The sequence below is a fragment of the Rhamphochromis sp. 'chilingali' genome (genome assembly GCF_963969265.1).
Source record: "Rhamphochromis sp. 'chilingali' genome assembly, chromosome: 6".
Classification (NCBI taxonomy): Eukaryota; Metazoa; Chordata; class Actinopteri; order Cichliformes; family Cichlidae; genus Rhamphochromis; species Rhamphochromis sp. 'chilingali'.
In genome coordinates this window covers 9157745-9183035 of record NC_137933.1, presented here as the reverse complement: position 1 = coordinate 9183035, position 25291 = coordinate 9157745, and the positions used below count along the sequence as shown (strand labels likewise).

The following is a 25291-nucleotide window of genomic DNA, read 5'->3' as shown; positions in this document are numbered from 1 at the left end:
TTTGCACTTTGCAAGGTAATAAAAAAAGCAACTACTCACTAGCACGAGAATGGAATACATTCTGATAGATGATGATTGTACCACACAAGATTAAAGCAATGTGGGCTGCTGAATGATGATATTTTCTATGTGTGGCTTATGGTCAACGAATTAATTGAGATCAACAGCATTCCTCACTTAGAATGATAATAACGTTAACAGGAACAATGAGCAGATTTTCATTTCTTCACAACATTGCATTTAGAAGAAAGCCTAATCATGACGAGTGATGAATGAATACAGGAAAGCTACTTAAGCGCACTAGCAGAGACTATAGATGTCTGTGCAAAGCTGATAAACATTCTCATCCTGTGGCTGAAGAGATGAGGGATCCCGGGGATGCTAGATCCACATTTATGCCACAGTGCAACCATGAAGTCACACTGCATTCAATTTGTGATCAGCTTTCATGCCATCAGTGACACTTTTCTTTAGTCAGAGAAAACAACAAAAGATGAGTTTAATCAAACCTTCAGATAGCCAGTACTAAATACGCCTAACACCAACACCTGGGAATATCAGGAAAAGGTCCCATGATTAATCTTAAAATGACAGTGTTAAATAGCTCCATATAGCATTATTATTGAACTTTAGATCAATCTATTGGCTTTGAAGGAGGGATAAGAGGCCAAATGTGACAATATTTTAAATCCACCACATTTGTGAGGATCACAGTTTAAACAATAAATGATTAAGATGACAGCTTCCTCCCACCGTCCAAAGACATGCAGCTTGTGGGGATAGGTTAATTGGATAATCCAAATTGTCACTAGGTGTGAATGTGCGAATGAATGTGATTGCGAATGGTTGTTTGTCCCTGTGTGTTGGCCCTGCGACAGACTGGCGACCTGTCCAGGGTGTACCCCGCCTCTCGCCCTATGACAGCTGGGATAGGCTCCAGCGCCCCCTGCGACCCTGAAAAGGATAAGCGGAAGCGAATGGATGGATGGATGGATGATTAAGATGACCTTCAATGCCTTGGTGTGTATAAGTCAGATTGTTATGGATTGTTAACATGTCCCTGATGTACACCCCCAAAAAGTTTTATCAGAATTAATTCAAAACATTTTGATTTACAGTGGTCTCTCCTTTATAGCGGGAGTTACTTTCAAAAATTGACCCGTGATAGGTGATATTCGCGAAGTAGCCAATTTTATTTTTTACAATTATTATAGATGCTTTAAGGCTGTAAAACCCCTCAATACACGCTTTATACACTCAGGCAGGCATGAACATTTTCACACTTTTCTCTCGTTTAAACACCCTCCACTCACTCCACTTGATTATAACTGATTTATGTTTTTTATAACATTTTATAAAAAAAACAAACAAAAAAAACGAGAAGCACATTAATTCATAAATGTGATCTAACAAAGGTAAAGGGAAAAAATAACCATGTTTGCCGTTCATATGGCTTGTAATCGGGATGAAGTAAACATCTGTTGAGTAATTTAACATAAAATATTTTGATAGTGTTAATTTGGAAAGCCAAAACTCTAGCGGGTCCACCAGACCCATGAACACTGGCTGAGTAACAAAAATATGAACACCACACAAAGGTTAATAAACACTAGCCTACACATATTCAATCAAACAGGAACTGAATACAAGTGTTTGTTCCTGAATTGATCCCACACTTTGCCGCGCTATAAACTGATTATCTTCGTCATAAACCAATTCAAATGATGTCATTTATTTATTTATTTGTTAAACAAAGGGTAAGAGTCGCAGGGACCTGCGGTTCATTAAGTTTATCAACCAATCCCAGCAGCGTGTCATTACACGAGCCAATCGAACTGTGTTTTCTTTTAACTATATGGTAAAAAGTAGGTGGGACATCTTGAGAGAGTGACCCCCGGGTAAAGAACGGGGTGTTTTTTTTTTTTTTTTTTGTGTATGTGTGTCTGCTGAGTTGGGCGTCAGTTGAGTGTAAGGAACCTCTGGGGAAGGTAACAGCGCTCAGACTTTCTTCCAGAGGGAGAATACTCCAAAGCGATGTTTCTTTCAGACTCTGACAATGAATTGGCACCACTCTCCTCAGAGCTGGACTCTGAGAGCGAGTATAGCGACTGCAGTCTCGACGAGGACTACATTCCAAGTGGTCATGCCCGGGGATCAAATAAGTGAGTACCAACACTCCGAGCTGGCTTCAGTCCAAAAAATTGCCCCTGCTTACGCTATATGTGACGCGTCGGGCACACACACTGTAGAGGTCATGGACATCCCAAAGTGATAAGCAGAACAGGTACACCAGTACACTGCAGTGCTGTGCTCGTATGTACAGGCTGCCCTTTTGTCCCTGCTTTAAGCCGACACCGGTTGGCCAATCTGCAGCAATCACGCAGAGGCCATGTAGATATCACCCATTGTGCCTGCACATTGTTCGATATGAAGGTGTCTTTCATGCACCGCTCGCGCCGCACCGCTGCCGTAATAAGCGCGTGCAGCCAAGGCACGGGGCGCGTGCACAACGCCACGCCATACAACTCTAACCACATATAGCTGCCATGAGAACAGATTGTCTTTGTATGACTCCCAGTGAGCAGCCATCTCTGAGGATAAAACCGCAGTTGTTTATCGTTTCGTGCCATATAGCATGGGCGGCCATAGGTTTTACAGTGCACCAGAGAAGGTCGGGGTGGGGTTTTTGCTGCAAATTTACATATATTGGCTATATTTAATCAGTAAAGATGATAAAATGCTTGTAAGATGAAAATACTGACTAGCAAGGCACATGGAAGCGTGTTTCTGCCACTGAAGAAAAAAAAAAATCAAAATTTCAAGTTAGAATCAGATCAGAATCAGAGAGACTTTATTTATCCCCAAGGGGCAATTAAGATACAACACCGCAGCATGACGTTAAAAATAAGGACAGGGCACAAACAGGCAATAAGAATGGGATACAAAATACTTAAAATATACAGTATATACACAGTTTTAAACTTAAAGTGACTGAATAAGTGAATAAATAACTGTAAGTGAATAAAGTGTCGGCAGTATAAAAAGAGTGTAGAGTAGTTTATGCTTATGGGTGTGGGAAATGGTCTTATGGCTGGAGTTAAAAAGCAGAGTGGCTTTGGGGGCAAAGGTGGCTCTCCTCTTCTCCTCCTCTTACAAGTTAAATTGAAATTCTCACGCAATAATAATATGAAATTTTGATAAACTAATAATTCTGACTTATTTCCTCGAAATTTCAATTAATATGTTGAAATTTTGAGTTAGCCCCACCAGTCAGGAAGCTCAGTGAAGGGCATCATTTCCTTGTTAACTGGAAGCAGTTAACAAAATAATGTAGTGACAGCATCAGTCAGCCACCAACATATATCAAACATGAATAAAGTGGTGCCAGGTTTTTCAGCCTTGAATCCCTTTTAGTGAATGATAACAGCACAAAAGGTATAGAATCAGTGTGTTTATGTTGAACTGTTGGACAGCTGATGCCTTCACTTCTGGGTAAGAAGTTTTTGTGTTCGCTGTGTGCCAGCAGTTTTTAACCAGCAGGTGTACTGGGGCCTTAACAGAGCTTCCTGGCCGGCAGATCTAATTTGAAATTTTTACTTATTAACTTGAAATTTTGACATATCTGACTCGAAATTTCAAGTTATGGATGTCTTTTTTTTTTTTTCTCAGCGGCCAAAATGAGCTTCCATACTAAGCCACTAGTAATGTCAGGGCAACAAGTTCTAATGGGATTATTATGATTGCATTGTTACAACTTTTATAATATAAGTATTGAAGTGCTGCCACTTCAATACTTATATTATAAAAGTTGTATTATTATTTTAGTCTGGATAATAACCATTTTATTCACTGTTTGTTTCTCTCTGACTTGCTAGAAGAGTAGGGTTGCAAGTCATAGTTATAGTAGGAGAAAACGCATCACCTCCAATTTTACTAACCCTTATCCATCTGCTTTATGTTTAGGGAAGACGAATCCAGTTCGGATGACGACTTGTATGTAAGGCCAAAGAAGCGAAGGGCGTCAAAGAGGCGATGCTCCTCTGTATCAACAGTATCATCACCGCTGAAATCTGCATCTAACAAATGGGAGCAGAGTCCCCTTCGTAAGAGGCTCCGCTATGCATCTACGCCCAAAAAAGACTCCTCCTCCTCCGGACCCAAGACTCGCAAGACACCTTCCACACCACATAAGAATACTCCAAAAAGAAAGCAGCAAGCAGAAAGTCAGCAAGTGGAAGCAAACAGGGGTGAAGCAGACGATGGAGAAACGTGGCGCAGTGTTGAAGAAGAAGACATTGAGCCTCCTCAGCCACGGTTCAGACCCGGGAGATGCGCTGGGCCGCAGCTGAACAGAACAGCGCATTACACACCACTTGAACTGTTCCAGTTGTTCTTTTCTGCCACCGTCATTGATACCCTGGTGAAAAACACAAACGCCTATGGAAAAATCAAACACCAAACCCAAAAGGAAAAGTGGGTTCCAGTCACAGCAGCAGACATGTACTCCTTCATCTCCCTTGTCCTCTACATGGGTCTTGTACCACTGAAAACTCTGAAGGAGTTCTGGAGAGGATCTGAGCTCTTCCGCCTGCCATTTCCTGCCTCTGTTATGCCTTGCAGACGCTTCCTAGCCATTTCCCGCAGTCTACACATGAATGACCCTGCTGTGGAAGCGGCCAATGACCAGAAGAAGGGGACCCCCGGGTTTGACAAACTGTGCAAGATAAAGCCACTATATGAGCAGATTTTGGAGGCCTGCTGCACATTCTTTCACCCCCACCAGCATATCTCTATAGATGAACGGATGGTGGCGAGCAAAGCGAGGATCGGGTTAAAGCAGTACATCAGAAACAAGCCAACCAAATGGGGCTTTAAGCTTTTTGTGCTGGCAGACTCAGTGTGCGGCTACACCATTAACTTTTTTGTGTATGGTGGAAGAGAGAGTGAACCAACTGGGAAGGGTGCAGGCTATGACGCTGTTATGAGACTTCTGGACATCCCATTTCTTGGTAAAGGTTACAAGCTCTACGTGGATAACTATTACACTAGTCCTACTTTATTCCTTGATCTCCTCAAGAGAAAAATCTGGGCGTGTGGCACAGTTCGTTCAAATGTCAACGGTTTTCCCAAAACCAAGTGGGATAACGTGCCAGAGAAAACACCAAGGGGAACAATTAAATGGATCAGAAAGGGAGAGTTGTTGTTTGTTAGGTGGTTTGACACCCGGGAGGTATCGATGTGTTCCTCTATACATAAAGCGTACAACCACGACGTAGCAAAGCGCAAAGTGAAAAACTCAGATGGACAGTGGACTGTGAAGCACGTGCCTATTCCGGGCTGCATCAAAGATTACAATCGTTACATGGGAGGTGTTGACTTGTCAGATGCGCTGATCGGCTACTACAACGTCCTTCATAAAACCCACAAGTGGTACAAGACTCTGTTTTACCACTTTGTGGACATAGCCACAGTGAATGCTTTCATCCTTCACAAGGAAATGTGCAAGCTGCAGAGCCGGCCTATGCTCACGCAGAAAAGGTTCCGGGAGCAGCTCATTTTGTTACTGGCTGAGATCGGTTCTGGACCAAACCGCGCGCCTCCTCACAATTACATGTTGCCTCCCTCTCCTTTTAAACTGACTGCTATTTCTCCACATAAAGTCTCCCCTGCTTCACCAACACCAGTGCCTCCTGTTTCCCCATCCAAAGTGGGCCAGTGCTCCTCAACCGATGCGCCGTTTACCTCCTGCCCTCCTGCGCCCTGCGTTAATTCATCCCCTGGCTCATCTGCTCCTCTGTCTGCCGACACCCCACCTGCTAAAACCTCGTATTCTCTGGGGTTAGGTCATCTGCCCGCGTACTTTGTTGCGAAAATGAGCAACGTGGCTTCGAGGTATCGAGCCACTATTGGCAGGAGAGTGTGCGTGGTCTGCAAAAAGAAGTCTCCAATCTATTGCAGCACCTGCCACAAAACACTGTGCATCACTTCCTTAAGAAATTGCTATTCCGAGTGGCACCGGAGCAATAACATCTGTGTGTGAGTGACTAGAATTACTGTGAAATACTCTGTCAACTGCATGTGCCTTTAATTGTCAATAGTGAAAGAAATGGCAATTTACATTTAGTTCAGGGGGTCTCGAACTCCGGTCCTTGAGGGCTGGTGTCCTGAAACACACCTGAATACAATTAGTAGGTCATTAGCAAGACTATAGAACTTGACTGCCTGCTGAGGTGGCAAATTCAGCCATTTGAGTCATGTTACAGCAGCTCATCAGTGAATGAACATGGTGCAATAAAAGTACTTTTTAAAGTACATTTTTTCAAACACTTACATTTACTTAAATTTACTTGAGTAGGGTTAGGGTTGCCACTTCAGCATGTAGTCAAGTTCTGTACTCTTGCTAATGACCTACTAATTTTATTCAGGTGTATTTCAACATGGACAGATGGAAAAGTTTCAGGACACCGGCCCTCGAGGACTGGAGTTCGAGACCCCTGATTTAGTTCCTTTGACAAACTACCTAGGTAGTCAGTTTTTTATAATATTAAACAAAGTATTTTACAGTTTTGCTAAAATGGTTTCTGAGTTGCATAAGATCAAATAGAATAGCATGTAGACTGAAAGATAAACTTGAAAGCATGTGGTTCTATCTAGAAGAAGATGTAGATAAAGGTTATCTTGATGGGGAGTATTAACCTCTCAAATGAAGGTATTGTCCTAAGTGCCACCTGCTAACGAGACTTTAGCAGGTGGCACCTTTGCAGTCAACACCCAGATACCTCAATCTGTGGTTTACAGCAGCAGTCCCCAACACCTGGGCCACGGACCGGTACCGAACCATGAGTCGTTTGGTACCAGGCCGCAAGAGTTGAGGCTCGGGTGTGAAATTGATGGTTTTCTGGATTTTTAGCGGTTTTATCGTTAACTCGGTTTCCCTGGGTCTTTTCCCGTGTGTTATGAATAAATCTTCCTTTTTTTGGTACTGGTACTGGTTTTATATGTTGTATTTATCTGCAACACTCTGAAGGCCGCTCCGTGAAAATATTGTCGGACATAAACCGGTCAGTGGTGCAAAAAAAGGTTGGGGACCGCTGGTTTACAGTTTAAAACACCTGTGTTTGCCTCATGCTGGAACTTGTCACAGTACTACTGTGTTAACTTGAATTAGAGCCCATCATCAACTTTACTCCAGCCAAGCAGAGGAGGAGATTTTGAACACTTCCACTTACCAGCTGTAGTAAGTTTTTTGCAGCACAGTGACACTGAGTAAAATTGAACATAGTACTCTTCAGGAGTAGGTGCTGGACAATTTTATTAACAAATCTTATCCCAAAAATCACGTCTATTCACACAAATTACCGTCCACAGAACTTTTTGAACTGAAAAGCGGACTGTCATCTGAACCATTATGAGATGATGTCTCGCACCCAGACTTAGTTGGGAATGAGTAGGTCTCATTTCTGTCTAGCTCTACCTCAAAAATGGATAAGGCTTCTCATTTCATTTTTTAAAAATACAAGATCTTTTCCTAAAAGCCACTTGAAATGACTTTGCTACCATCCCAGATTTCAGGAATGTCCTTTGTGTGATTTACAGCAGAGGAAGCTCTACATCAAAGGAGAAACGGGACTGACACTTGAATATAACATACGATTCAGAAGAGTTTACTTAGTCTGCCAATGAATGTGTTTGAATCAGTTTTGATATTTAGAAGATAACTGAAAGTTCAATTTGTTGTTGTTGTTTGCGTGGTAGATGCTTTTTTTTTACCATTTCAGTTATTTTGGCTGGATTCTGCTTCTTCAGCTTGAGCTCCAGCATAACGTGGACCAACTTGATACACCAGCATAAACTACATGCAGGCAGCTATAAGAAATCCATATTAACAAAGCACTTGTTCTTTCCTTCACTATGTACCAACTTGCATTACTGCAAACTTTGTACATTAACAGCACACTGAAGACAGTGAAAACCTACTTGATCTAGAATTTACAATTGTTTATGCATATGTAAGAAGATCTGTTTGCTGAATTATTGAAGCTTTATGTGTCGCAAGATGAAAAGAAGTGACCTTAGAGTCTCGTTTTAATGTCCTTATTTTTGGAAAAGATATCGCACGCTGTCATCTGTGCCTTATATGAAGTCATTTCCAGTGTTAGTATCTAAACTGGTACAGACTACGTATGTAATTTCCCCGTTGTCTTATTGTTAACTGGACCCGTTTTGTCTTTTAAGAGTGTACTCTATTTGTATGTGGGATGTAGTAGGAATTTAGATGTGTTTTTCTACTTGTCTTTTTTAAAATAAAAGTGACCAATTATTTTAAATATGTGGTTATTGTTTTGGAGTATAATTTGTGTTTGGGTAAGGGCCCATTATGTGATTAGATATTTATAAAGGTCATCTATAGTGCTGATTTTGGCATATTGGATGAATAACAGGATCCCATGCATGGGTCATTTTGGCACTTGGGAACAGATGTTTGAGAGACGAAGTGATCCTCATCCTCTGTTACAAAGCCAGCACTTTTTCATTACCATAAAAGCTTTTTTTGGATAGATTTGGACCTTTTCAAGATATTTGGCATAGCCTTTAGTGGAAAAATTACAACTCAAAGCCAGCATAAATTTCTAGATGTAACATTTTCAGGGTGGAATGATGTAAATACAACCATTATGATACCAATATGATTAATTAATGAATTTCCATATACATACACACATATATATGTGTGTGTGTGTGGATTATTTGTGCCAAAAAAAATCCATACCAATGTCACATACATTTACTTGGTCTGGTGAGTCAAGACTTGCGTGACATTCAGGTGGTAGGGTTAGAATTCATCATGTATAACATGAAAGCTTTTATCCATCATGCCTTGAATGAACTGGTTGCGGTGGTGGTGTAATGCTGTGGAATATTTTTTCTGTGCACACTTTGGGTACCAGCTGAGCATTGTTCAAGCACTACAGTATTACCGAATACTGTTGCTGATCAGTGTTCCTGGCTTTTTGTATAGTATCTTGCTATTTGCCCAAGTTACAAACCCCAAAGTTGATCTCCGATGCATCCATCGTTATGTGGATGTTAGACAGAAAGCACTTAAGCATAGGAAAAAATGCTTATATTGATTGGTGTGAAAGGATGAATGAGGTATGTTGTGTAAAGCGCATTGAGTACTCAGGTAGAATACAAAAGCACTACATAACAGGCATTCCATTTACTATTGCCGCCCCTTTATAATCAAAGTGTATCCTTCTGCTCCAAAGTCACCAGATCTCAGTCCAACTTAGATGTGCAGCTGACAAATCTGCGTATATGATGCTATCATGTCAGTATGGACCAAATATTTGAGAAGTGTTCAAGCACCCTGTTGAATCTATGCCTTGAGGAATTAAGGCAGTTCTGAAGAACAAAATGATTCAAGCCAGTACTAGCAAGGTGTACCCATTGAAGTGTACCCATGTCATTGCTGCTGTTCTAAAATTACAGGTTGGTGGAATCAGTCATCAGCAAAACATCTTGGCAATGACCTTTAAGAAACAAGGTAACCAGCGTCATTGAGTGTGTCCAATATTCCAGCAGGCTTTTGACCTGGAAGTTGGGTGGCAAGGCTTTTCAAAACTTTCCACCATTGCTGTTGTGATTGAAAAAGGCTTAAACCTGACACTGTTTTAAAGTAAAAATCACAAAACCAGTGGATTACTGTAATGAAGACCTCTCAATATTATACCAAACGCCTTTTGAACCTGACTGAGAGGTAGAGGTGTAGAGGTTTGGGGTTGTTCATTTCCAATGAAGATATGAAACACTGAGATTGACCACTGGTAGCAAGAGCTGCATAATTTAAATGGCAGGAAGGTTAATGTACTGTAATAACTACAGATCACACTGCACTGGTGATGCAAATAGTCGTGAGCTTTATAGAAAATCATTGACTCAAAAACCCCAATTACTGTTAAACAACAGAATGGCCTGCGTATGCAAATGTTGCCCCTGACATTTTGCCCACGAATAAGATAAAGTGTGCATGTTCTCTTTAATAATAGCCAGGTGAAAAGAATAGAGAGATAGAAGGGGGGGTGAAAGCTGGGTTAAGCAATACGAGTGAACCTTGAACTGATCCAGCTCTGCTGTTGATGGAAGCCGTTAGTGAACACATGCATTAACAGCCAGGTGGCAGCTACAGCACTGTGATTAATAGCCTGATAGCTACCCTTGCAGAAGGCCTCTGCAGACAGAGCATCCTCTCAGGCGGGGCGGCGCGAGCGTCACTGTGTGATTATATACCCTGCGTCTGCAGATAAGAGCCTGTTTAACCTCCTGCCAATCACAACCCCGGACATTATTTGGTTTTCTCCTGAACGTTAAATTGGGAGCAATTCTGCAGCCGCTGCACTGAACTGCATATCTCAGTCTATAAAGCAGAGACTTCAGGCAGCCAAACTTTTGTTTCCATTTCACAGAAGATTAAAAATGTTCGGCAAGGTAAAGCGAGCCCTGTCTGTGACAAAATTTAATGTCTGCAGACAAAATAGACTCTGAGCATTAATAACGCACACTGCATATTCAATCCTTTTGCTGTAGTTTGGTAATGGCTGTGAATATTTAGCGGTGGCACTGAAGCCGAGTACAGTAGTTATCGGCTATCCGGTTGTTCAGCGATGACGCAACGAATCCTACTTCCGGGTCTAAAGTAGTCTGCATTTAATATGGCTTTTGTGTTGTTAACATGTTTAATGTTATGTATTTTCTTCTATTTGATCTCAAAAAGCTCCTAAAACAGTCACTGATCACTGTTGACCTCCCTCGGCTTTTATTACCGCTAATCATTTATTTAAGCTCAGTTTTTAAAACCTTAGGATGTAACTACAGCCCAGCCCATGCAGCAGTATATGAATGACTAACCTCGTATTGTGGATGGATTATCTCAGTTGTTCTCCTGGCTGAAGTTTGGTCCTTTTACAGCATCCTGCCATGCGATTACATTTGTTCCTGATGAACACTCACGTTAACTTTTATCGAGTGGAAAAAAGTTAGCTTGTTTATATTATGCTAACATAGCTGTGTCGCTAGTGGCCACGTAGCACATCATTATATACCAGCTAGCCCAACTTCAGTAACCCTACAAACGTCACTGCTGTTTAGTTTTCTGTCTTCATTTATGTTGGAAGTGATAACAGAGCTGTACGGTTTAATTTGTTTCCAAAACCCCGCAGTCAGGACATGCTATATTGTATTTAGATAGAAGCTAGCGAGCTAACTCCCTGCTAACTTCTAACTCCATTAAATGTCATAAATTCCGTTTTCATGGATGCCTGGATGTTAAACTCAATTGTTACACCTGGTAGAGCAGAACGCTGATCATTTTATTAAAGATGAAAGACTTTAGACAGTTTTTCAACTCTCAGTAATGCCATAGTGATCGTTTGATATATGGACCTAGACCCAGACACGGCTAGTGACGTCAGACTGAACAATCGGATTGTGCACTCTGGGATGCGCTCCGAATCCAGTAACCGTCTGTTGCGATGACCCCTAAAATTAACGACAGCCTCCACCTTGGGGAGCTTATTTGAGATGCATGCCTGCGTGCAACAAAAACAAGAACAAGAACAGAGGGTCAGTGTGTTGCATTTATTACCGTTTCATTGAATGAGGAAGAACAAAAGTAAACAAAGGAGACTTAAAAAGAAGCGACGCAACATATCTGCAGAAACCTCAGTTCTCGGTTGTTACGCTGACATTATCCAGCGTTGTTTACAGTCAGCCTTAATCAGCCATGCCGGTGTTTGGACCAAGTGGATTCTGGGCAGTGTGTTACAGTAGCCATGGAGGACTTTGGGATATTTGCAGCCATGAAGAACCTATGCCCTTGGAAAGGTGGAGACGGTCAAAAGTGGAAACCTGCACCTTGTCCATTGGATGCTATGATATAGCATTATCCTCACATGACCTTGAAAGACAAAGGCTGTGGCAGAACTTGAATGAATGGAGCTTACTGTAGATGGACACCATACACCTTTACAATATACTCTGCCCTCTCATTATGTTAATGGTGGAAGCCATCAATGTCCTGCTGCTGGATTCTGACGGGAAAAGGCATTATCACATCAATGCATACCATTACTGTTTGTAATGAAGTCAACAACTCCAAGCACAGGACACCCTGTCCACTGTGGGACTCATTAAATAAGCTCAAATGTGACACACCCAGAAATCAATTATCCACTCATTCGACTGCCCTCACACCCGTTCACCTGATCCAAATTTTCTGTTAGAAATTTTCCATTTGGCATTACAGTAATTCATCTCTGCCAGTGTAAGCGAGGCACTCCAGGGGGAAAATAAACAACCCTGTCTCTAAAAACAAAAAGAAAGAAAAAGTTGTTTCTGAACTCCTCGGTTACAAACCTATCATGAATAGATAGGTCACAGCTCTGTCATAAATGGAAAAGGTAAAAAATGATGAGCTGATAATGGGGAAAAAGAGGTTTCCCCTCTGAATGCTGGAGGATGAAGTTTGGTTGCATGGAAATGTAATTTCTCAATTTTTAGAAATGTGGTTCAAATAAATAATATCATGGTTTGTTATACACTGAAAAACATTTCAGTTGAAGACACTCAGTACATAGGCTTTGCCAGACATCCTTATTTGTCCTCATTCATTTCTGTTTATTGCTGCCATTTACTCTTTGGGCAGAATCAGAATATAGATCTCATGCAGTGGCCAGTCACGAAGCTGGATTATCACTGTTGACTCAGACCCAACACACAATAAAAGAAAAATGATTTTGCACTGTCTACATAGCATAATCAAAAAATATATTTTTAAGACTGCAAAATTCGTTACATCCAATTCATATGCTTCATTTTATTAGATTCATCCGCCCAACCAAATTTCATCAGGTCAGCTACCTGATTTAGTATCTCTAACTTTATGTGAAAGGGTCAATATGGGTCGCTAAGTCTGCTACAGTGGACATCTGACAAACGTGTTTACAATGAAAGGATAACACACTGTGTATGTGCATGTGTGTGTCAAAAAAATGCAGTGTAGCGGGACAGGCAACTTCCACTCATGAATGTCTTTCAATGCAGAGTGACGGAGTGGACGCTTGCTCTGAGAAGGATTCCGTACTTTATAATGACCAAACTTGTACAGAAACACTCTACCAATGTGCGTGCATGTCTGTTCAGTAGCTGAGTGTGCATGTCATCCATCAGAGGAGTTACACACTTGTCATCAGGGGACTTCTCTGCTCACACAGGACGTTCGTCAGATGAAGGTCACAGCGAAACTCCACCAGCGGCTCTTTATTTGCTCTGTATCTTTCAGTGCAGTCACATCATGGCTATACAAATTTGAACACTTACCTTGACACCTGGTTTTTCACACACAATTTTTTTGAATAGTGTCACTCCTGTAATTAGCCAGAAGGACTTGTGGGGATTTTTAATACACTCATATGTTCTGTTAGATAATCTGAAACTGCAGATACACGTGATCATGGTCACACAACAGCTTCCAAGAACCGAAGCCCAAAGTTAGATGCATAAAGACCACGAGCAATATTAATTGATTACATTAAATTTAATTAACTAATTAAAGAAAAAAGACACAAATATTTTTACATTGACGTATTAATAGCTTCAGAAATTCAGAGATGAAACTCAGCAATTTTCTAATTAACGGTCACACATTTAAAGTTTAAAGCCAAATATTTTAAAAAATTCCAGTTAATGTGTATCATATTCATTAAAGGATTTTTCTACATATGTGAACAATCTGTTTATAAATGACTCAAAGCAGGGGACCACCAGGCACAGCTTTGGCAACCCAAAGATTAATGTTCAAAACTGATAACAAAGCACTGGAATGTAATCTACCTGTTAAACAAATAAAGGCAGACTGAAACTCAACAGAGAGCAGTACAGTACACACACCCCTACATTACCAGAATCACTATGTAGCTCTAAGATTCAAACCTATAATCTAACATGCGATATTCTGGGCCAACAGCAGTAACTGTGAGCCAACAAAAACTGTCAAATTTGTTTCAACTTGGAAATAGCAAATGATTATCTCTCCTCCCCTACACCTGTTTCTTTCTGGACTCCATTATTTGGCGAAGCTTGTGCTACACAACAGAAGAAAACCAAGATTTGCCTGAATTATAAATGATAACCCTGCCTCAGCTTTGATCATGGAAACATTAAATAAATCGATGAACTCTTTCCTCGTTGTGTCGGCAGCCTGAACTGCTGCACTTCAGCTAAACTACACTCCTCAAAGAAAGCCTGAGTTGACATGCTTTGGGTTTCAGGTGGTGAGAGCTGAGGCCCTTTGTACTTTGAGCATTTGTATTATAGCTCGGAGCGCCTGGCAGATATTTTTGGGGAACCACTAGATGAGGCTCCCTCTGTTGAAAACCTCTTTGAAGCTTGGCACAGTTGAGTGCCACACAGTTTCTTGCGCTTGGCGCTGTTCACACCAAAAATCATTCCAAGCATTTAGAAGTGAACAGATCCAGCACACAATGCTGTGTGCTTATACCATCAACATATCATGTAACATATCAACACAGAGACCGCAACAACAATGTTGCTAAAAAAATGAGAAGAGGCATATGAAACACATAAACAAGCAGGAGAGAAAAGGATTACATGAGAACTTTTATTTCATCCAACAAGTGCTTATGCTAAAAGAATTCCTGCTATTTGTTCCTACAATCTTAAATGACCAATGTATCAATGCATTGCTGAAATGATATAGGAGTGTTACCAGTTCAAACAAACAGGAAGTCAACATTATGAGTCTACACCAGGGGTGTATACCAGTCCACGAGGGCCAGTGTCCCTGCAGGTTTTAGATGTGTCCTTGATCCATCACAGCTGAGTTAAATGGATAAATTACCTCCTCAACATGTCTTGAAGTTCTCCAGAGGCCTGGTAATGAACTAATTATGTGATTCAGGTGTGTTGACCCAGGGTGAGATCTAAAACCTGCAGGAACACCAGCCCTCGTGGACTGGGGCTACGTCCACACATACCTGGGTATTTTTGAAAACTCAGTTTTTTCTATGCGTTTGCACCTTTCGTCCACACGTAAACGGCGTTTTTGGTCACTGAAAATGGAGATTTTTAAAAACTCCGGCCACAGTGGATATTTTTGAAAACTCAGTTTTTGCATTTACGTGTGGACGAGAAGAACGGAGAAAACGCAGCGTCCAAGGTGTGCGCCTTTTTTGACGTCACACTGTGCGCCACGTTATTGTTTCAGTGAAATGAATTTCTACAATACTGTTACTGTTAATTGTACTCTCTACAGTGTTTAAATGCTTACATATACACACACAGTTACTGTCCCTCCACACATACGACTCTGTTCTGCTTCTATGCCCCATCCTTGTTTACTATTTCCCACCGAGGCTTCTAGACTTCTGATTGGCCAACATTTCTATACGGTTAGGAATATATCGCCACCTGTTGCTTTGGTATGTTCCTAGCAGCATTTTCCTTCATTTCTGCATTTACGTGTGGATGGGATTATTTTTTAAAACGGAAAATCTCCGTTTTCAAAAATACCTGTGTACGTTTGGACGTAGCCTGGGATTGGGGACCCCTGGTCTACACCATACTTTATACCAGGATTACAAATTAGATTCTAAGTATGACCATTTATTTGGTTTTGACTCACATAAATTTGATGATCAGTGAAACACTAGAGCATCCAGCTCCAATCCATGACAATTTGTAGGATTTTGTTTAAAACTATGCAAAAAAAATAAATTGGGGTTTAAACAGATACTTTTAAGCCATTGAACGAATGCCTGATCATCTGGACAGAGAATGAAACAAAGAGAAACCAACGTGGACTTTCAAACTGATTAGAAGTCATTCTGCTTTTGCCTGTACATGAATTTCCAGATATGTTTGCACATGTTTCAATAAATCACTGAATCAATTTTCCTGGAAAAAAAAAGGATGAAATGGGTGCCTCAAGACTTTTGTATAGTACTTTATGGGTCTGGGTTCATTGGAATTTCTATGACTAAAGATAGACTAAAAGATAAAGACTAAAGATAAAGATATCATGCAAGTAATTAAAAAAAATCAGACCAATATCAAATCTATTAATCTGTCATTGATATATGTTTGCTTGATTGACAGCTAGCATCGTTAGCCACGCCCCAATTCCGTCAGGCAAGTCCCTAAAAAAAGTAACATTATGATTCTCCAGTTACTGTCGATATTAGACATCAAATGGAAGCTTTTAATAAAAAATCCCCTTTAAAGACTCACAGGTTGATTTTTTCTCGCTGTTTACAACTGTTGTTAACATCAGGAAGAGCTCAATGGCCCACAACCTACTGCACGTCAATGGAACTGCTGTTAAGATGGTCAACAGTGTGAAGTTTCTGGGTGTGCACATTTCAGATGACCTCTCCTGGAACCAGAATACCACCACCATCATGAAGAAAGCACTTTCTTAGGAAACAGAAGAAAGCCAGTCTTCCTCCTCCCATCCTCCCATCATTTTACCAGGAAACCACTGAGAGCGTCCTCTGCTGCTACATCACCATCTGCTACGGGAACTGCATCTTCGAAAAGAAATCTCTGCAGTGGATAGTGAGGACAGCAGAGAGGATTATTGGAGGCCCTCTCCCACCCATCTCCCAACTCTATGACAAACAAACACATCATCCGACGTGCAAACAGCATAGTGAAGGACACTTTCCACCCCTCACATGCACTGTTCTCTGTCCTTCCATCTGGTAGACGGTTTCGCAGCATCAAAATCGCAACGGACAGACACTGCAAGAGCTTTTCCCCCCAAGCAGTCAGAGCTCTCAACTCACTACCACCAAAGGACTAATAAACACAAAATCTTTTACAAACACCTTACAATACTCACCAAAAGACTCAAAAACAACACAACAATATGCTTATTTGCACATCTCAGTCACATGGTTACTGAACACATCTAAATTATACTATATTTGCACATTTTGCATCTTGCACATGTCTTCGTCCTGTCTTGTCCTGACTCATAACTTGACCCTGGTATTCGATACCTACTACACAATCATCTTACTTTACTGTAATTGCACATGACCACTTCATATTGTCTCTGTCCTGTCTTTGTTTATTGTACATAGATATAGTTAGTAATAGTACATTTCTATCTCTTAACTTTACCCAAGTTTAGTGAGTTATTATTTATTTGTAATTTTTCTATATTATAAGCTCAAATATTTTTCTAGTCTCATATCTCTTAGAGATATATCTTTTATATTGTTAAAAATGCACCTCGGGGGGCTTGTGGTGAAAAGGCATTTTGGTATGCTGTATACTGTGTATATTGTTGTACTGACAATAAAGACCTTGAATATTGAATCCTGAATCTTGAACACAACTTCAGAAATCACCTTTTGTGTGATTCCATCGGGTCTGAAGCAACTTTCAGTGTTATCAGCTGCACTTCATCCTTGTGTACGCCTTTGCTCAACAGAAATGATGTGTGTGTGGCATCATCCTCACTTCCATATACTGTCACAGCTCATCTTGGCAGCACTGGAGCATTAAATTAGTGCTGTGACAGTTACAACGAAAGGTTGTTGGCGGGTTTAATTGTCAGCCGTTAAATATGGTGTGAATGTAAGGCACCCTGGCAGAACATTCGGGTCATAAACCACTCTGAGGTGTCGCGCTTTGTGGAGCAGAGCAGAAAATCACTACTCCAAGGGAAAATCCTTGATGCCTAGTGTACTCTGGCAGATAAAATCAATTCGTGAACAAAGCTAAACTTCAGGATGAAATTTAGAGACTTGGCACAAAAACCATCTTATCTTAAGAAAAAAAATAAAATAAGACTGAGCATAAGTATACATCACTCATTCATGACTTGATATGATGTTCTGATTTTCTGGGGTTTTTTTTAATCAAAATTCCAGTATCCAGTGCTGCATTCACAGGATGCAGCACTGAATACTACATTTCATCTTTCAAAAAAGCCCTGTCAGTTAAAGAACTTTGTGCAAGATGGTGATTTAGTTCAATGACATTATGTCATTTGAGTTTTTGTCTTATTCAGTAGTCTCTGTGTGTGTATGTGTGTGTCTGAAAGGCCAAGGACACTGAATGAGCTAATTGGAGATGACTGATATCCTCGGAGTTATAATTGTGTCATTACCACCCTGTGGAACATGATCATTAGTCCCTGCGGCCACTGTTGTAATTAACGGATTGGCGATGGCTAAAGGGAAGACTGAGGAGGAGTGACTGTCCATGTCCAGACTTGACTGAAGCAATGGCGTGTCCAGCGGGGTGGCCTGGGGGGGCACAGGCCACCCCCCCAACCAGACTGGCCACCCCAGGTGCCACCCCAAAGGTAAAACAATAAAATTCAATCAAATATCAAATGTACGATTATGTTTTCACGGTGAAGCTCAGATATCCGAGTGTAAGTGAATGCAGCATCGGCTTCTGCGCTATGCGCATCATGTTAGCAAAGGTAGGAGAGCCAAGCACGAAGGACAACACTGCAGGAAACAATTTTTCGGTGAAAGAAAATGAGGACAGAATAAATGTCCCGGTAAGTAATATTAAGTTTGTTGAGTTTAGTAAACTTCGGTGAAATTAGAATACCAAGGAAAAAAATAACACTTAAAGAATTTTTGCAACCATCGAATATTTCAGACAGTATGCTACTGAGGGCAGCTAACATAAGAGTTATGAGTTATAAGATGCAGGTCGATGTGTAAAAATAACTCAGTGGTTTGGTGGTGGCTATGGCGGGGCTTCCACAGAGGCCAGCAGGTGGATGAGGGAAGGGGAGGCAGGAGGAGAGACCCGAGGCGGCCACCAGTCCGAGTGTCAGGTGAACTGAACTTCAGGTAAGAAGTTATGACCTGCAGTCTATCTGGGTCAGATATAAACCAAGTTTAGGTGGAGTTTATTTTCGTTGTGCTGACTTTTTACAGTCAGTTACAATACCTCATACTGCGTGAGCTAGCATGACGAGTTTATACAGCTGTTCGGTTGCTATGATGTTACTGATAGTGAACTTTATTTTATTCATAAGGTTAGTTAGTAGAGTTGCCAACAGCTCCTTAAAAATGGAATGGTCCCTCATTCATAGAAAATATTACGCGTTTGGTATTGAGCTGAGAAGAGACGCAGTTTGTCCCGGACTTCAGCTAGAATGGAAAAAGACACAAAGCTGGATTTATTCTGTCTTTACGCTGCACAGCTGCCTCTTCTCCTCTCATTCTCTCTCCTCTCTCTCCTGTTGCTACTTCAATCATGAAACTGATCAATGATCAGCTGATCGTCTCTCTTGTTTGTTTATCACCCACTTTGCGCCAGAAAGAGGGAACCAGCAGATGTCGCGCTAAACAGCAGCAGCACGTTTAAGCTTGATCAGCTGTTGTTAGAATTTATTTAGTTAGAATGTTTGCTGGAGCCACAGCTGTAAAGCTGTAAAGCTGCTGGTCATGATGTCGGTTTGGATATGTGGTGAGAGGGAAACATGAAGATGAAACCAGGAGATGTCCTTACTGAATCATCAGAGCTGAACAGGTGATGGAGAAACAGGTTTACCTTTTAGGTGACATGAATGAGTTGAAGTTATGAACTGTTTCTGAGAGATAAATAACACCAGGATCCTTTTTTTATGTAGCTGACAGCTGGTAACTGTGCAGGGGCGGGTCTAGCAAAGTGTTGCCAGGGGGCCAGGTAGGGCATTAACAGGGAGAGGAGGGCATAAAGAAATACTTTTCTTTTTTATTCTCATTTAAAATATCTAGCTTTTATTAAATAATTATCTGAATCTTGCGAAGAAAGTTTTTATCTGACGTAAAATGTATAGAAATCATACATATACCAAAAAGACTGTACATCACTGTCACAACAGGGTTTGTTTTCAGTCAAAGGCTTTATGGCTTTAATACCTGGTGGGCCAATCTGTAGTGAAAATGCCCAATTTTTTGTCCCAGTCCAGCCCTGCAGGTTAATACTGGCAGTGTCACCATGCCAGCTGACTGCATTTCATCATCAGCCAGTGTTGTTCTCAATATTACCAAAGTAAGGCAGCATATAAAGTATTTACTTGCTTTCAGGTTTTATTCAAATGTTAGTCTTTTCAGTTGTTTCTCCACTTTTTTCCTGTTTCAAAATCAAACACCAGTTTGTGAGAAGATTATCTTCTTTTTTTTTTTTTTAACAGGCATTGGTTTTGCATTGGAATTGGCTAATTTGCCAATTGTATGTTAAAAATGTTCGTATTTTAATATTCAAAAATGTTTTTGCCCAAAACATATGTGCACTACATGTCAGTAAAAATACTATGCAAATATTGATGTCCTTGAATGCTGAATAAACACTGACTGATTGTATCTCTTGTACTTAATCAACACAGTATCTAAACACTTTGCACCGTAGTGGTTAAAATCTCATTCTAATAAGGTTACGGTTATTAGGTTTACAGGGTTATTGAATTATGGTTAACGGTTGGTAGAATTGTTTTTAACATTATCTGCCAATTACATCTGCCACCCTTCTCCAAATCTGTGCCCCTACCTGGCCCCCCCAACAAAAATTTTCTAGACACGCCACTGGACTGAAGTCATGTCTTCATCTTCTGGCCAAAATATGTAGGAGATGTCTTTTTGTATTTCTAATTATCTGTATTCATATGACAGCTATGTGCTATTTCAAGAGCTGACCCCAAGCAGCCTGGCTACGTTATCCACTACTCCACTTGACAATAACAGGTTATTGTAACTTGTAAATAATCGTGATTAACTGGGCATACTACCAGTACCGGCCACATCAGACTCAACAGAGTTGATAAAAGTTGCAGATGTTTGCACAGGGTGTCTTTAGGCATGAGTACCTTGATGAGTACCTTGACACACATTCTAAGAGGTTGAAATTCCCATTTGGAGGTTAGAGTGGTGAGTAACTCAGGATTTTGTAAGCCAGGAGTGTGGTAGGTGGATTGCTCTTAGACAGGCAGAAATAAATTAAAAGCAATATTTTTTTGCTGGTTATTCTTGAATGTAGAATATCCAGGAAAAAAACAGGCAGCAAACCCAAGAATCCAAAACTCACAGTACAGGGAATCCAAACTCAGAAAATACACAGCAACGCAGACAACACAACAAAAGACAAAGAAAGATGGAGACACAAGATACACAAGAGGTGAAGAGGGAAGAGGAAACAGGTGGTAACACAGCACAGGATGGTTAAGAGGGCAGAGACAGGAAGTAAAACTATTCAAGAAAAACAGAACCTGTAACATTAAAGACAGGAAGTAACTAAAGGGAACAGACACAGACCAGAACACACACACACAAACTCAAACTAAACAAAAGAAAAGACTGAACATGACACAATGAGACTACATGCTGAAGACAACGGAACACTGCAAGACAAAGATAAGCAGAGATGAGCCATGAGAAACAACAGGGAACAAACTAAATGAACCCTCAAAGTCACCGGTGACTAAATCTAAGAAACAAGGACCCAAGTAAACATAAATATCCCACACAAGGCATCAGATAATAAGACTTGACCACATCTAAAATATATGCATATGCTATAAATATCTAATGCACAGATTTATCTATTATCATTATCCAAAAATATCACTTTTTGCAAAGTTTTTAATGCGCAAAAGTGTTTTTTATAAGTTAGGGTTAGGCTAATACGTTTTTTTTTTTATTTTGTTTTTTTTTACAATTTACAGTTGTAATAATGTAACAAGTTAAGAATGAGAGACACGCCTCACTATTTGCCGTAACTCCGGGCTTCACAATGCTGACAACAAAGGACACATTGTTGAATCTGTTTTTCAATAGATTCGACACCACAGTGTCTGCTCCCACCCCCACAACCTCACCTGCAGTCAGCCTGGAATCCAGAGCCACACCACTGTGCCAGCCTCTCTCTTCACATGTTGCCTCCTGTGAGATTCCTGACACCCCTCCCCCACCCATCACCTTCACTCAATACCAGGTTGAGATGCAAATGAGGAGACTTCACTCAGGCAAGTCTGCTGGACCAGACGGAGTGAGTCCCCTTGTCCTCAAGACCTGTGCCCCCCAGCTGTGTGGAGTCTTTCATAAACTGTTTATGCTGAGTCTGAGTCTGCAGAGGGTCCCGGTGATGTGGAAGACATCATGCCTCGTCCCTGTACCAAAGACGCCTCGTCCCAGTGGCCCCCAGGATTACAGGCCCGTGGCACTGACCTCCCACATCATGAAGACCCTGGAAAGGCTCATCCTGGACCAGCTGCGACCCATAGTAAGACCACATCTGGATCCCCTTCAGTTCGCTTATCAGCCTCGTCTCGGAACAGAGGACGCCATCATCTACCTGCTCAATCGTGTCTACACCCATCTGGACCAGCCGGCGAGCACTGTGAGGGTCATGTTTTTTGACTTTTCCAGTGCTTTCAACACCATCAGGCCGACCCTCCTGGGTGATAAGTTAGCAGCGATGCAGGTGGATGCTTCTCTGGTGTCCTGGATTGTTGATTACCTGACAGGAAGACCACAATATGTACGTCTCCCACAGTGTGTGTCTGACAAGGTGATTAGCAACACAGGGGCACCACAGGGGACTGTCCTCTCCCCCTTCCTCTTCACCCTCTACACCACAGACTTCAGCCACTGCACAGAGACCTGCCATCTTCAGAAGTTTTCTGATGACTCTGCGGTGGTTGGATGCATCAGCAGGGATGATGAGACAGAGTACCGGGCTGTGGTCGACTCCTTTGTCACGTGGTGTGAGCAGAATCATCTGCAGCTCAACGTGGCAAAGACCAAGGAACTGATCGTGGACTTCAGGAAGACCAGGAAACACTTGACCCCTGTTTCAATCCAGGGGGTCAGTGTTGACATTGTGGAGGACTATAAATACCTTGGAGTACACATTGACAATAAACTGGACTGGGCTAAAAACACCACAGCACTTTACAGGAAGGGCCAGAGTCGTCTCTATTTTTTGAGGCGACTGAGGTCCTTCAACATCTGCCAGAAAATGCTGAGGATTTTCTATGAGTCTGTGGTGGCCAGTGCGATCCTCTATGCTGTTGCATGCTGGGGGAGCAGGCTGAGGGTCGCAGATGCCAACAGACTTAATAAACTGATCCGTAAGGCCAGCAATGTTGTGGGGATGGAGCTGGACTCCCTCAAGGTGGTGTCGGAGAGGCGGATGCTGTCCAAGATAAAGACAATGTTGGATAACACCTCCCACCCACTCCATGACATGTTGGTCAGTCACAGGAGCTCGTTCAGTGAGAGACTGAGATTACCGAAAAGCACCACTGAACGACACAGGAAATCATTCCTGCCTGTGGCCATCTCCCTGTACAACGCATCCACTTAACACACTGTTTGCTGCTACAACTACACATGTTTCTTTTCCAAATATTTATTTATAAGTGACTTATGTATGTATGTATGTATATATATGTATATATTGTACTATTCTTAGTTAGCGTATTGTCTGTCTTGTCTTAATGTTGGTTTAAAATGGAGCACTGTAACAAAAAATAATTTCCCCCAGGGATCAATAAAGTATTCTGATTCTGATTCTGATTCTGATTGTACATATCTGTGAGCCTGTGGTTTTGGCAGTATTTAGTGCCCGAGGGAAAGAAAAAAAAATCACTTCTTAAAGAGAATCCTAAAGATACAATGATTCGGGTTTTGGTGAGGCTACATTTTCACTTTTTTATTAGAGGAAGCAGTAGCAGATTTAGACAAAGACAGTGTTGCAAAGCACTGAGAGCTAGTTTGTAGTGAGCATGTTCTGACTACCTCTCTGCATTCATGCCTGCAGCACATTTGGCAACAGGTTCAGCAAAAAGTGACGCCAAAACAAACGCACGCCAGTTTTCTCCACACTCAAGCTGCATCTGCAGTTAGAGTTCACTAATGTTTAGTTCTGCTTTTGCTTTAAGGATGTCCCTACACCAGAAAGCACTGTAACATTTATTTAACCAAAAAAAAAAGTTTGAGTCCTACATCTTGCTGCAGAGCCAATTGCACGGCTCACTATAGTTGAAGTTGATTTTTAAATTGAGTCGGCCCAATCTGCAACTGAGAGATAAGTTAAGATGTAAATGGCCTCAGCTTTAAAAAAAACTTGACACTTAAATTGAGAAATTCTTAGTAGAAGTTTTACAGTATTCCAGTGTAACTCTTGTTGTAATATAGCACAGTATAGATGTGACTTTTGGCTTGAAAAGAAAAGACTGCTCTCAACAGAGGAATAAGAATAGGAGAATACTGAGAGAAATAAAAGTATTGTACCCTCCCTTGTCTGAAGGCTGAGTAATTATGAGGCATTGATGTGACTTTGGCAGATGGCTTATTACACTGAGGGAAATGTGAAAATTCTGATCAATACATAAATAACTTCAAAAGGTAATTTAAGGCAAGTCCCCCAAACAAGGCAGACTTCATGTAAGAGCTAAAAGACAGACACACACACACACATCCACACACATGCTGAGACATGCCAATGAAAAAACAGACCTTTAGGTAATTTGAATTCGCTCCCATTAGAGTGCTTAGAGAAAATAAGTTTTCAGGCTTGCACTGCAGCTTTCAGGCTCAATTCCAGCAGAAATTTGATCACTTTAGTCCACAGACCATACAGAGCAAGCAAGCCAGGAAACCCTTTGGCTCGAGGATTGCCAACAGCCCGATCCCCAGCAGCTCAGAAACGGTCAGAAAATGGAACAGAAATAAGTGAGGGCTGACTACGGTGTTAGGAATGAGGCGACCAAAACTAGCCAAGGAGCCGAGGACGACGCTGGCTTGTGTTGGAACACACGCGGTCGGTGAAGTGCAGATGGCAGAGATGGATGCTACCCAGAAGAGAGTTTGAGAAGTGGGATGGGGAGCGAGAGGAGGGATTCGGGAGCAGCAGTACACTGACTTGCTGTAGACTGTTGTTGAGTGAAATAACTATAATTCATTACAGGTCTTTCACTGACCTTTTAGCAGAGTGCTCACCCACTGTGCCCCCAGCAGAGCTCTGACAGCGCTACATGGTAGCCTGAGTCAATCCGCTCGCTCACACACAGACAAGCACTCCTCACAATCTCAGACTTTAAGTGTTATGGACAGAGCTTGGCAAGCAGTCCTCCTTTCACTTTCCAAGACTGTCCTCTCTTAGTCATTATCTCTGTCTCAGCAGCGAAAAAGAGCTTGAATCTTACCTCTCATTTCCTGTCTGTCTCTTTTACTGTCAGCAACAAGATGCTTTCCTC

At 41.4% G+C, this 25291-nt stretch overlaps 2 protein-coding genes across 2 annotated transcripts in view; one reads left to right on the top strand and one right to left on the bottom strand.

The window, feature by feature from the left end:
* The window catches only part of LOC308398574 (protein kinase C-binding protein NELL1-like), a 328133-nt gene that overhangs the window by 157318 nt on the left and 145524 nt on the right, over positions 1-25291 (bottom strand). The gene's annotated exons all lie outside the window — the stretch shown is intronic.
* On the top strand, positions 1945-8313 carry LOC308398575 (piggyBac transposable element-derived protein 5-like). Its single transcript, XM_080885308.1, has 2 exons — positions 1945-2162; positions 3964-8313. The coding sequence occupies exons 1-2, from the start codon at positions 2035-2037 to the stop codon at positions 6038-6040; spliced, it is 2205 nt and encodes a 734-aa protein (XP_080741434.1). The 5' UTR covers positions 1945-2034; the 3' UTR covers positions 6041-8313.